The 13832-nt window shown below is 39.7% G+C and overlaps 1 protein-coding gene across 7 annotated transcripts in view; it reads left to right on the top strand.

The window, feature by feature from the left end:
- Positions 1–13832, top strand: part of LOC106072847 (arginine-glutamic acid dipeptide repeats protein-like) — a 204825-nt gene that overhangs the window by 162488 nt on the left and 28505 nt on the right. For all 7 annotated transcript variants that reach the window (XM_056008937.1, XM_056008938.1, XM_056008936.1 and 4 more), the window contains 2 exons: positions 23–121; positions 5475–5555. In XM_056008937.1, coding sequence (XP_055864912.1) covers positions 23–121; positions 5475–5555 — 180 coding nt within the window. The remainder of the gene's footprint in view (positions 1–22; positions 122–5474; positions 5556–13832) is intronic.

Genomic DNA, 13832 nt, shown 5'->3' with positions numbered 1-13832 from the left:
ATGTCTGTCTGTCCTTTCACAGCTTCACAAACACAACTATGACACATCCAAGTCTCTCCAGGCTCTAGTCAAAGGTCCGTCTGTCATGTACACAGAGAAGAAGTGGAACGAAGAAGATATTGTAAGTAGCACTCGTCAATTTTATACTAGTTCATGTATTCATGTATATGTAAATATACTTATTATTATGCCTACTCATTGTATCATCCATTGTATCCTCCTTTCTCTCTCTCTCTCTCTCTCTCTCTCTCTCTCCCCGTTTGAAAAAAAAATTTGTCTTAAGAAATCTGCTTGCAATCCTTGTTCTAATTGTTAAGAATTGTCTTAAATTTCCATTTTGTCTTCACCTTCCCTCAATGTGTCTGCTCTCAATGAGTCTGCACTCAATGTGTCTGCTCTCAATGTGTCTGCCCTCAATGTGTCTGCTCTCAATGTGTCTGCACTTGCTTTGTAGACTATCACGTGGCTATAGATGCCAGTGTTGTGCATTAAGTTCTGTGTGCCAACAATCATTCCACTGCCCCCACCCCCACCAACCCTCGCCTCGTGTTCTCCTATTGCCCCTCGGCCCCCACGTGATCTGCCTTTTTGTTTGCATTGAGCTTGTAAAGAAAAGCAACCCCGTTCTCTCTTACGTTCAACCACATTCAAGTCGCAATCTGTTTGGCCAGTTCTTAACTTACAGGAGGAAAACCTGAACCTGAGATAGCTAAATATAGCCTCCACCTGCCCAGTCCGGTGTTACTGAGACATGGCGTTCTTTTCTGATGGGCTCCGGGTTTAATAAGCTGCTTCTTGTAATTTTTTTTAAAAAAAGTGTTTGTTTACTTGACACGGTGTTGAGGCGTGCTCGTGTGTAGTTCTTTTGACTTGACACGGCATATGTGGCGTGTTTTTTTTTTTCTAGGTCTGTTTATCGTTTTGGTAGGGTTACCTGGTAATATGTTTGTATGTTTACCTAGCAAGGTAAGCAGCAGGAAAAACAACTGTGTAGGCTTTTAGCATTCTCAACATTAGAGCAATTAAATTATTTCGGGTGTATGGTTGTATTGTTAAATTAATTCTATGACATAATTATGTGATCTGCACTCAGTGCTTACCGTTGACATGAGTTGATGCCTACAAGATGGCAGAATTACAATTTGCTAGATCAAGAAGAAAAAAAATTTAAACTAACTTTCATAGCCAGCAGTATCTTATCTTATAAATACAGACGTTACTTTACAAAAGAAGAGGATTACGTCCTACGCGTGTTCCTAGGTCAATCTGGTCACGCAATGTTAACCAATGGCTCAAATTCTGCCAAGTCATTGGTTTTCCTGGCTGGCAGTAACCATCGAGTTATTGACATAGGCTGATACCCATATGATGGTGAAACTAAGGCTGATACCCATATGATGGTGAAACTAAGGCTGATACCCATATGATGGTGAAACTAAGGCTGATACCCATATGATGGTGAAACTAAGGCTGATACCCATATGATGGTGAAACTAAGGCTGATACCCATATGATGGTGAAACTAAGGCTGATACCCATATGATGGTGAAACTAAAAATTTGCTAGAACTAGAGACATCGAAACTCATCTTTCATAGCGAGCATTTTTAAGGTTTGATACCCAAACAATGGTGTTCATAAAACTCATTGTGGGCAGATTAAACTAATAAATCCACATCTATCTCTATTGCCTTTTAAGTTTTGGTCTAATTAATTCTATGCCTTTCATGACGGACCATTTCTTGAAGTTGTATGGGTACACATTTACACACAAAAAAAAATTTAAAAAAAATTATCCAGTTTCTCTTATTCTTTGCATCTACTTCAAAAACGCTCCTCGACCTTCTCTTAAAAATTGAAGTGAATGTTTCGAGGCCAGAATGTCAATCTTGGAGGGGAAAAAAAAAAGATCATGTTCTTATTTCCGCTTGTCTCCGCTCTGCGTTCAGTGCACACACCCGCTTCAAACTGACATGTTGCTGCTGCCATCACGCCCACAGACCCACTCCCACCTCCCTCGGAGGTCCTCTTATAGTTTTGCTTCCAGTGGAAGAAAGGCCCGGTCGGCAATCGCCGCCACAAAAAGCTATCTCAAAAGTTATCTGACCAGTGAGGTCAAGACCTGAGAGTCGAACCTCTCCTCCCTCCATACCAAGAGAACAGGGCAACACTTCTTTATTGTTACACAAAGTCTCTAACGTGATTATTCGCCCCCCTGCTCCTCTTATTCGCGCGCCGCGGGTACAGGGGGTCGTGGCCAGTGGGGCGCACGCACGAGTGCAGCGTTCGCAAATGAGAAGATTAAGGAGAAGTCTGTGGCGAGTCAATAGGAAAAAGGGGGTGGGGGGCGATCAATAGACCAAGCTTGATTTGGGGGAGGGAGGGTCTGTGTGCCAGGGCTAAACAAAAAAATGTGGAAGAGGGCATCGGTTTATCTGAGCTTCTGATGGGCTATTGGATTTCGTTCCAGTATGTCCAGCTCTTAAGTGACCACTACATTTACCGGTCAGCGAACTTCGAATTTAGAAAAGCTTAATGGTTATAAAAGTCTACAACGGCTTCAGCTTTAATCAACAACTTGGATTTTTCGCAGTCTGACCACACACTAAATGCTGACCTATTAATAGTTTGCACACTGAGAGAATTGGGCGGCCGCATCGTCACAATAGCTGGCTTAATTACACGTGTTTGCAGCTTTGACTTTTTTTTTTAGTTTTCAAGATCTGTTGGAACACTGCCCAAAGATTTCTGAAAATATGCCCTGGAGTTGTAGACACTTTGATGTTTTGAAGAGTTCTAGTTGAAGCAACTGTTGTCGAGTGGTGTGTTGTTCAATCATTGGCGTCGTTCTTTGATGACGTTTCTCTATTTCCTGAGAACCTCTTGGCAAATAAAAATTAATTTGAATATAACCGCCAGACGCTATTGAAATTCGATCATAGGAGTTCATAACGGTATTTCGTGGGCTTGGCAGAACAGTCTGGCATCCGTCGGAAAACTTGAGACGCTCTGTTCTTCAACCCCCCCCCCCAACTCCTTATGGAGAGAAGGGTGGCGGTGCCAGGGGTTGCGATCGTTATGGGTTGTCACGTCAGGTCTGTGGGGAAGATGGAAGGGCGTGGCCTAAGGCATTGTGAGTGAAAGCGTGTCAACAAGAACCCGAAAATAAGCCCGGCCATCTTGGTCTTGAGCTCTTGACCCCCTTTCCCTGTGGCCTTTTTGGAGAAGGGGAGAGCTGTTCTCCACCCTCCTCTCCTTGGAGACGCATGATGCTCGGTGCTGGCTTCAGTGGCGAGGTGACGTTTTCTAAATGGCTTCCAATCACTTCCGGTTGAGTGTCCCTGTACAAAGGAAAGAAAGCGGGGGCTAAGTTGAAGGACAGATTGTTTAAATCAGAGTGGACAGTTGTGGACACCTGACGATTAGATTGTGAAAAGATCTGGTGGTTTTAGTCTGTACATGTTGACTTGGACGTCCAACATTAAGTAAAGAAGTAATTTTTAGACTAGTCAAAAAAAAGAATCATTTAATTTTAGTTACCTGGCCAATCTGTTTCGCACAAACCTCATTTCCGGAACTAGGCTTGTGGGGAAAAAAAAGTAGCACAAAGAAAACTAACTAGAGCTGCGTTCTTCCAGACTTCCACATCTCACCAAAGAACAAGAAAATACAAATGTGTGCTAAGAAGTAATCAAAGTTTAAACTCTGAGGTCACAATAAACATGGCCTCTTGTCACGTGGTCATTGTTTACTGTGGGTTTTATTCCCAAGGAAAAACAGAAAATAATGTCGTCTTTGAATAGAAAGTCAGTCATTAATTAACTAAATACAAGTTTAAATAGGTTTCAGCTTATCGGCAATAACAATACTGAAAACGTCAAGTTTATAAGGAACCATACATTCGGTCTTTATGTTCCCTTCAGCGCAGTTTCATAAACACTTCCCTCCCACGTTTGGGTAAAGCGACCACCTTCACGTCTGCTCAAGTCGCTAGTTTACCATTGGCTTACTATGATGACCTAACTCTTGGAGGTCAATGGGACGCAACTGCTCATGTCTTCAAAAATTGATGTACTCTAGCTTTTTTTTTTCCACCTAGATATTTTTTTTAACGTCTGCAATTATCTTCCCTTGTTGTTGTTTTTTTTTCATTTATTTTGACATCAAACGGGCTATAGATCTAAGTGTCTACTTGATTAATTTCTTGTCAGTTCATTGGTGGCTAGACTAGCTACATCTCCAGTCTTTAGACTGATTTACGTTTGGCTTTTTGTTAGAGACCAGACCTTTTATTTTGACTTAGTCTGACATCTGACGGGTGCAATTGGCGGTAATTAGCTTAACTCTTTCTCTCCTGACCGACGATACAAGCGTTGATTCCATCAGAATGTGGTAGATAATTGCGGAGAGAAAGAGTTAAGCATCGCGTCTATGGGAGTATGCAGTTGCTTTATGAGTTTATGGTGTCCAACAGACATATTAGAGTTGCCAAATCGGGATAGTATAGGATGTTAGTGATGTTGCACTTTCCAGATTTATGCATATTGCATGCTTATGTTGTCATAGACAAACAGATAATATATGTTTTTGATACATTTGTGGTATTTGAAATAGGAATAGTGTGGGAATATTCCACAATATTTTGGCTGCTTAAAGAAACAAAAGTTGTTGGGGGTGGGAGTGGAGCAGGTCAGGTAGCACCTGTTTGTTTCTTGTTGGTCGTCACGTGACGTTCTTCTTTCCTGCGTTTTTCTTTTTCTTGTCTGCCTTCTCTCCCCTTGTGCCCTAAGGGTCGGATTACTCCAGTGTTGTTATTATCTTTCTGCAATGAACGTTAATGCCCCTGTCGAAATGAACCGCCCGGGAGAGAGTTATGGCTCTTGACGGGTTCCATTTTCATTGATCTGTCCATCTGTGTCTCCTTCTGGAGACTCCAAGCTTTTACAAATCATTCTTAACAATCTTTTGATTTCGTTTGGTATATGGTATATAGCACATTGAATATTTTTATAAGCATATTTTGTGGTTCCAAAGTAACACTTTTAATAATCAAGTAAAAAACAACAACATTGCGATATTGCAAATGAAAGCGTAGACGATAACAAAAAAAATTCTATTTCCAGAAAGTCATTACATCGGAAACAAATCAACCACTATAGTTGTGTATAGTACAGGTCATTTCTTTCTGATGTAGGCTGACGGAGAGACTTTTTTGTCACTCAAATACATTAGAATAGTACATCAACTTGATGTAGCATTACCCCGTCTAGAGAGTTGGGTCATGTCTTTGCAGTCCGTGAACTGTTACGATGTGCAACTGAAGTTGTGTTCTGACTGGTTTTAAAATGCCGAGTACACGTGTGTCTGCTCTGACCTCCCACACCTTGCTCCTTTCTCTGTAACAAGCAACACCTTTTAGCTCAGGGCTGCCTGCAAGCAGGGTCATGTTTAATTATGTTCTTTCTCCACCCACAGAAACGATTTGCCAAGGGCCTGCGTCATTTAGGCAAGAACTTCTTTAAGATAAGGAAGGAGCATTTGCCTCACAAAGATACGGTGAGTACCACCCTCTCTCTCTCTCTCTCTCTCAGTTTCTGCTGAGCTATCACCTTGATCCCCCTCCCCCCCCCCAAAAAAAAAGTATCATATATCATTTCCCCACATTATTACTTCATAACATCACCAGTGTACATTTTAAGTGATCCACTTCCACTTCATGTTGTGTTTTTTTTTTGTGTGTTTCTCACTAGTTTAAATATCATTCACATTTACTTATAAAGACACTATCTGACTTCATGTCTCTGCCCTCCATTATAAGAATACTTTGAATGTCCCACTTAAGTTAAAACGTTAAAATTAGTCGAACACACTCCGCCGTGTCTATAATCAATATACCATGAAGTAGCTTTTTTTCTCAGTAGGCCTACACGAGTGCTTGTATTAGCTTACACTGTGGGAATATATTTGGGGGGAGGGTTAGTTTAGAAAAGGAGGGGTGCAAGCAGCAGATCACGTGACTTTCATCACGCCTTGTAGACCTGCTCAGGTATGAACACAGCTATCAATGAACACAACATTAAATTTAGCGTTGAGTAATTTATTGGCTGTTATCGTAAGCTCCTCTCGGGTTCCCCATTGATACTTAGTAGATCTAGATATGTGGTGACAACAGTTTCATTTCATGCTATTAGCTCACAATGTCATCGTAAGCAAAATTTGAATGATGTATATAGATAACTTTACTTTATCCGATCGAGATAAAATTTCGCACATAAACTCGTATTGAATAACAAGACATCTGATTAAAATTTCAAAAAGATCATTTAATTAATTATTTCAAAAATATTTTTTTTTAACCTTTAAAGCCCAACAATTCCATCTAAGGGGAACTAACAATTATATTGTATTTTTCCGATTACTGATTTATTTATTTTTTAAGTTAAGATATTTTTACTTCTATTGATTTTTGTTTTCCAAAAAATATATTGAATAAGTAATGTCCCTTTTGCATCTGCATTTGATATATTTTATTGTTGTTTTTTTTTACTATGTATCTAAAGTATATGTGACGTTATTATGGGAAGTAAAATTTGAATGTTTATTTTATTGTAATATGTAAACATAAAGTAGGAATTGATTTGAAACAAATTATATTACTTGTCAATCCATATCATTTCTTTGAGTTTTATTCTTTCATCTTCTGTATCTAATTCAACGTAATAGTTTATTTTTTTTTTTAAACTCTGGCACATTTCCAAATCTTCACGTGCAAACGGTACGGTCTTGTGTCTCTGATGTGTGCACGTGTTGATAAACAAAATGTGGGTTCTAGTGTAATGATGATTCCCTTTCTTTGTAAATATGCATTTGGTGGACACTGCGTTCACGCCCAGGATTTGGGGCGGGGGGGGGGGGGAAGTCTTCGAGCTTTTTCCGTGAACATTTTTCTGGCGTCCGAATTTTTTTTTTTTTTTTTTTGTTTTCCGATTGCAGTTTTGTGTGACAGTTTTAGATTGCAGTCTCAGATAAAGACTAATAGTTTATTTTAGAGAGAATTGTTTTTCTGATGCCTTTGAACCATGATGGACCTCCCTTCTTGGGGTGAGACAATTGAAATAGTGTCTCCAAATCCTTTATGCTGGTTTCCTTGTTTCCTATTCCCGCTTTGGCTGGTCCGGAAAGCTGTATGTTCTAGACTTTTTACAGAAACATGCACGCACTATACACAGCCAGGTTTTTTTTTTTTTTGTATCCAGGACATTTCAAGGCTAGGATTTCGGCCCTCACTGAAACGAACTTTTAGGATGATTATGATGCCTTTAAAATATTTTTAGGGCAGTGAAAAAAAAATTTTTTTGGGGTCACAGATCACATTTTATTGCTGTAAAAAAATAAAATATATCTTTGGTAACTCAACTTTTCGCTCTGTGAGCTACCTAATGGAACTATTTATAAGTAGCCTCCTGATTGGACAGTAGAGCTATTCTGTTGAAAGTGCGTGTTATTTAGTCACTTCGGATCAGACTTCTTTCAAGCGGTGCCACCTAACGACCAGATCTATTTCAAAGCTGACTTTGTTGGGTATCGATGCTGCCCAGGAAATTGTCGGCCCCAGATATTCGTGTCAGGTTATTTGAAATCGATACCGTCCGGCACATGGCGACACACGAAGGTTGGTCTGCAGAGAGGCATCTAGATCTAAATACCGGGTTCTGTATTCAGGTATCGATTGCGAGTCGTATTGTCAAAGGCATCACTGTACAGTTGTAGGTAGCATTGGCAAACACTTGACTGCAATAGTAACTTTTGAGAGTAAAATTAAGTAATTGTATCTCTCTACTTTTTGACTTTTTTTTGTGATATTGATCTCATGTCAAATTGCCGATGACATCATTATATAGTTGCATGTCACATTGTTGATGACACCACTGTAAAGCTGTATATCACATAGTAGATGACATCACTATATAGTTGTAAGTCATTGCCAATGATGACATCACTGTATAGTTGTATATCACACAGTAGATGGCATCACTATACAGTTGTAAGTCACATTGTCACGTTGGTCCGATAGAAGTTTGTAAAGTCCATCGATTTAATCCTCGCGTTCCGAGTGTCTACAACTCACGAGTGACAGGCGGTCACCATAGTTCATCGATCAGTCGTGCTTAACCAGCGGTCCACCCCCCTGTATGTGTGCACACGCATCATCCGGGATGAAATGCTTCTAACATGACACACGACGAGATCCACTCCTAGTGTCTGCAACAATGCAGTCATTTAGTTGACACAAGCTTGCCCATTAAAGACGATGAATTCTTGTAGTCTTCTTTGTGCACCTAGGCACATGTAGGACAATCAAGATAATTTGTGCCCCTTTCAAATTTTGTTGAGAACCTTTGGGACAACTACTAAGTCGCGAATATCTTTTGATCCCCTATTTTTCTATTCTAAATCCGTTGTCAAACTACACATGTATGTACAATAGGCAAATATTGTAGTATTGGTATAAGTCTAAAATGGAAAAAGACATGAAAAAGGTTTGTCGTACCATGCATAAATCTGGCCAGTTATTTCTTCTCCGCCTATCGTGTATAGCTCAAACCTTACACCGTACAAAGGGCTTCACTTGGCTCTCCAAGTTCCCTAACTGTCAATATGTTGACCCTAATTGGGCATGTCGGGTCTTGATGTTGGCCATATGTCTGCCCTGTGTCTTGGGGAAGGTGTTTGATTATTGATTGGTTGGTGTCGTGTATTGTGGACGGTGCTCGATCTCCCTGGAGCTAAGCCTTATTGATAGAGAACACATCCCGTGTACAAGATTGCCCTGTCTCAACCGACCCTGTCCCCCCTATCGGCCAAGACTCAAGAGAATCGTTTGATCCTCGGTCATGTAGAAGTCTAATATGCAAGCAATGCTCTATTTCTGTATAGTCGGAAGGCAATAAAACGTTGACTGTATTGAACAAGTTCACTAACTTCACATCGTTTAACGAACTTGACATTGCATACTTTTAAACAATGTAGAATCTTTTTTCTGAGACAGTAGTTGGTCTAATACGTTTATAAATACTCAGTATAATAATTAAGAAACACTTGATTGACTGAACGTTACTTCGGACCAGATATTTAAACATTTGATTTCCATCAATCTCTCAGTATAAGGAATGTTCGCTCGGAGAACTTGCTGTGGAGTATATGCAGGTAGATGAATGGTTCCCTATAAGAGCTCCCACACCACTGAGATGTAGTTGAAGTGGTCAAAAATAAAATCCATTTTATTGTTTTGTTTCCCTCTTTTGTGTATCACGTGAAAATGATAAAAAATTTAATTTGTACATAAGCTGTGTCACGTGATCTGTCGAGATTGACATAGAAATGTAAACAAGGTTGTTTTTTGTTTGTTTTTTTTTCACTCTGGCTTCTAGTAGCTTCCAATTTACACAGAAGAGTCAGTGATGTAAGGGGAGATAACAGAATCGATTATAACAGCTGTCTGAATATTTCTAAAAAAAATTAAAATTCTTTGCGTTAATGAGTGGAAATCCACTGCGATTTTGTTGCCCGCGATCTCATTTGCACTATTTGTATTGAGTTACTGATTGTTTTAAAAGTTGTAAAATAAAAAAAAAAGATTTTAATTACTGTCAAAATATTTTTTTAAAGTGTGTAACAGAAGGGGAAAAAAAAGAGACGATTTAGACCTCGAGGAGGGCGGTGTAAGCTGTCTGTAGTGGGGCTTGATGTTAGCTTGACGTATCGACTCAAGACAAAGTTTACTCATTAGAGGGGAGTTAACTTCATTGATTTTCGCTTTGTGAGAAATTTACCATTAACGAGCTATCAGGACGACTGAGTTACCGTCCTTCCTTTTAGGCCTTGCAATAATGCATTTATTATTTTTATTTATTTATTTATTTTGGAGAAAAAAAAAAGGGGGGAGGATTTTAAGTGCTGTTAAAATTTACAGAATGGGAACACAGTGTGAAAGAAAAGTAACAAACCCACAGATACTTGTTTCTCTCTCTCTCTCTCTCTCTCTCTCTCTCTCTCTCTCTCTCTCTCTCTCTCTATTACTCTACGTCTCTGTCCCCATTTATTCGTTTCTCACTCTTTCAATGTCACCCATAAAACTTGTCCATCGACATCTTTGTGATGTATCACTTGATATAAGGCAAAAAAAAACTATCTACATAAGAATTTCTAGTTATTTTAGCGTCATGCCCACTTGCCCACAATCATGGGCGGTTTCTACCCTCTACCAAAACTGATTTGGGGACATCGTGACCTCGCATCAGTAAGGGAAATACAGATAACTACCTTTGTGTTCAGGACCTGGGTTTATAAAAGTTCACACTTCGAGAATCGCAGCTAAAAAAAAATGGAATCCACTTCAAAATTAGAAACATCGCCTTGATTCCTTAAGTTTGTAGATTCAATACCATTGGCAGACTCTTTTTTTTTTGTTTTTAGTTTCTATACGGTTGGCAATTCTAGTCGTAACTCTTTTCTCTCCTAATTGACGATGCCAACGTTGATTTGACACCTTAATTGATTTTTGGATTCATAAACTTTAATTTGTGTTGTGTAAAAAAGATCATGCATTCCCCTATAATTCGATACCAAACAAAACCTTTTTTTTTAAACAAACAAAAAACGTTATTGAAGTTTAATTAGAACAGGATAGAGCAAAATGAATAATTCTATCGGAACGAAAATAATTACGGAAAGATTGATAAACCAGGTTTGTAGATTCAACAGATGTTGTTTGTGAATGACATAGTTTGCTGTATGTCGACTGATCGACTTAGTCGTCTACTGTGTCCAGTCATTTGAGACATATTTGACAGTTCCCCCCCCCCCCCCCACAGGGCCTCATACTCACACTTCCCCTGTTACCATATTGATCTGTCCATTTGCTTTATTGATCTGTTCATCCGATTACTATGGCATTTACTGGACCATCTCATTTTAAAGACCAGCCTGAAGTATTTTGCGGTTGCTTCCTGTTTCAAGAGTGTTTTCCGCCTATCGCGTCATATGACGAGCAAACTTTGTTGTGCGGGAGCCTCTCGCCCCTCGCTCTGAGGCTTTGATCTACTGTTGACGTGTGTGTACCAGGTGATGGAGATTGGACGAGCAGCAGCACGTGACCTGTGTGTAAGTGAGAGTGGCCTGGTCAGAGCCAGACAGTTCTTATTGCCATATCTCTCGCCACGTCTGACCTGGCCTCGATGTCATGTGGGCTGTTAGCGAGAGGCCCATTCTAATAATGAATTCTAGGGCCATGCCCTCTCTGGGCCAAAACAATTGACCCCCAGCTCGCCAGCCGCAATCAACGTTATTGTCCACTTTGGAAAAAAAAAAAAAGATGGCCGAATGGCAAGGTTGTTAGCTAGACCTCTGCGGTCAGAGCTGCTCGATTCAATCCTGTTGACATTGTATTTGTCAAAAAATCATTTAACACCACGATGTATGTTCATTTTCTGTCATAACACAAGTAGGAAATGCATAACAACAAATCTCAATCCAATACTCCAAGAAGAATGCTAATATCTAGGGGAAAAAATTCTCAATTGAAATAGTTGGCAATGTCGCACGGTGAAGGTGTATTCCAAGGGAAGTAACAATTAAAAAGAAAAACACGAGTAACATGTGGTGTATGTTTAAAGATAAAGGACTTTGTTTTATTCTTGCTAACTGAAAGAAAGCGGTGCAGTGGTTTTCAACTATAGTTTAGATGTCTTTGTCTTCTATCTAAATGTATAAGTTTAAGATCCAACCACTGCTACAGAAATACTCTGCGCTGCAAGCAAAAATGTAAAAAAAATTCATTTTCTTTCCGAACTGATAATCATTCTGTTTGATATTAGATTTTTTTTTTAAATTCGGTTTCTCCCCATCAGTATCCCTATCTATGTATGTATACTTTTCTTGTATGCAATTTAAAATGTCTACCTGTAGCCCTGCTCTTACGACATTTAATGTAGTCGTCACATTGGATGCGAGCTCTCTGCTAGAGAAACGTTTAGTATTTTTGTTGAGCTGAAATTATAGATTTGAAGTCGTGAAGTCTTCTTATCTTCTTATCTTATATAATACAGACGTTACTTCAAAAAAGAAGATGATTACGTCCTACGCGTCATGCATTTACTCATGCATATTAACCAATGACATAAATTCTGCCAAGTCACTGGTTTTCCTGGCTAGCTCAGGCAACCCATTCCATGCTCTAATAGCACTGGGGAAGAAGTAGCATTTGTACAAATTTGTCCGAGCATAATGGGACGAGGAATGTGCCTTTATCTTTGTGTCTTTCAGAGTATTTTATTAAATTTTGTTTTTGTATTTGAAGATTATGGTTCAGTGTTTTATGTATGATTTCTACTTTACTTTTGAGCCTTCTGTCCTGAAGGCTTTCTAAATTTAGTGATTTTACTAAAGGTGTTACTCTAGTCAAGTGTGAATATTTGTTTGTTATGAATCCCACTGCTCTATTTTGTGTCTGTTCCAGTTTCTTAATGTTTTGTTGAGATGAGGGGTCCCAAACAGAGGATGCATATTCTATTACACTGTGTGTAGAGTTAAAAAAATACATATACATCTGAGTCCGGCTAATCGGACCAGCCAAGGACCAAAACGATTGCGTCCAGATATGGTTCCGAATCGACTCTACGTATATGATGTTTTATTGTATTTCAGGGCTGTCTTAAGTTTTGTAAAGAGGACATTGATGTTGGAATGTGTTTAGTTTGTTCTAGAAGAATGAGGTCAAAGTAAACACAAAAAAGCGGGGGTGGGTGGTGAAATCTGTAGACGCTGTGTGGCACCACTGGCTAAGTGAATACCGTGTACTGCGACAGATGAGACGTGGCGTCTGGGGGGTGAATTACTTTCCTGTGACGCCACGTGTCTCTCTTTAGTTTATCGTATCGTCGCCATTTTTCCCCCCTACGATTATTAGAATCGTTTTGTTCATTTTTAGTAAATGTGATTGAATGAGGCCTGCGCCTCTTTGATTCCGAGTAAGTATGAGTGTGGTTTGTGTAGCGACTTTTGTTTTATAAAAAAGTCTTTGAAATGCACATCACGATGTGTACCTGACTCGCCAACGCTTTCTCTCTCTCCTCACAAAAAGTCTTTTGGACTCATCTGCTGGTGAGAATCTTCTTCTGTTGTGTCCAGTAGGGAGGCTATTGACAAAACACGCACCCCTAGGTCTTTCATTCATCCCCGGTGATCTCGCTGGCCCGGCCTGATGTTTGGTCAACAGCTATCATATTAGTCCAGGGGACTTAACAATATTGTCACTTCTCCACCCCGCGCCTCTCAGCTCTCTTTTCCTTCCACCGCACTCGTGATTGAAGGGGGTGGACTTCCTCAAAGTTACTGGACGAGTGGATGCCGAGGGGGGTTCCTTATTCATGAAACAGCGCAACAAAGTGTGGGGCGTCTGGAAGACACAGGCACAAAAGTGTCTTACTGAGAAAAATCGTTGGCCTGTAGCACAGCATCTCTCGCGCTAAGAAAAAAAAAATGATTTGGATAATTACAAGTAACAGACGTTAAAGTTGACCATTGGAGTTAAGCCCCCTGTCACAATATTATTCTTAAGCTAGGATTGGGGGAGAACTGAAGATTTACACACACAAAAATCTCTTTTATCAAACAGCTAATTCTGTGGGTATGTTGATTTTAACCGAAGCTTATTTTGTTTCGGTTTCTTCTTGTTTTAACTCCTTGGGATGGCTTTCTTTTAATGACGGCCCACTCGATGCGGCAATCTTCTAGGCGGATTAGTTCTAATAGCGCTACGAATATACTGAGATG

The sequence above is a fragment of the Biomphalaria glabrata genome, chromosome 13, assembly GCF_947242115.1.
Source record: "Biomphalaria glabrata chromosome 13, xgBioGlab47.1, whole genome shotgun sequence".
NCBI lineage: Eukaryota > Metazoa > Mollusca > Gastropoda > Planorbidae > Biomphalaria > Biomphalaria glabrata.
This window is presented reverse-complemented; position numbering and strand designations above follow the sequence as displayed.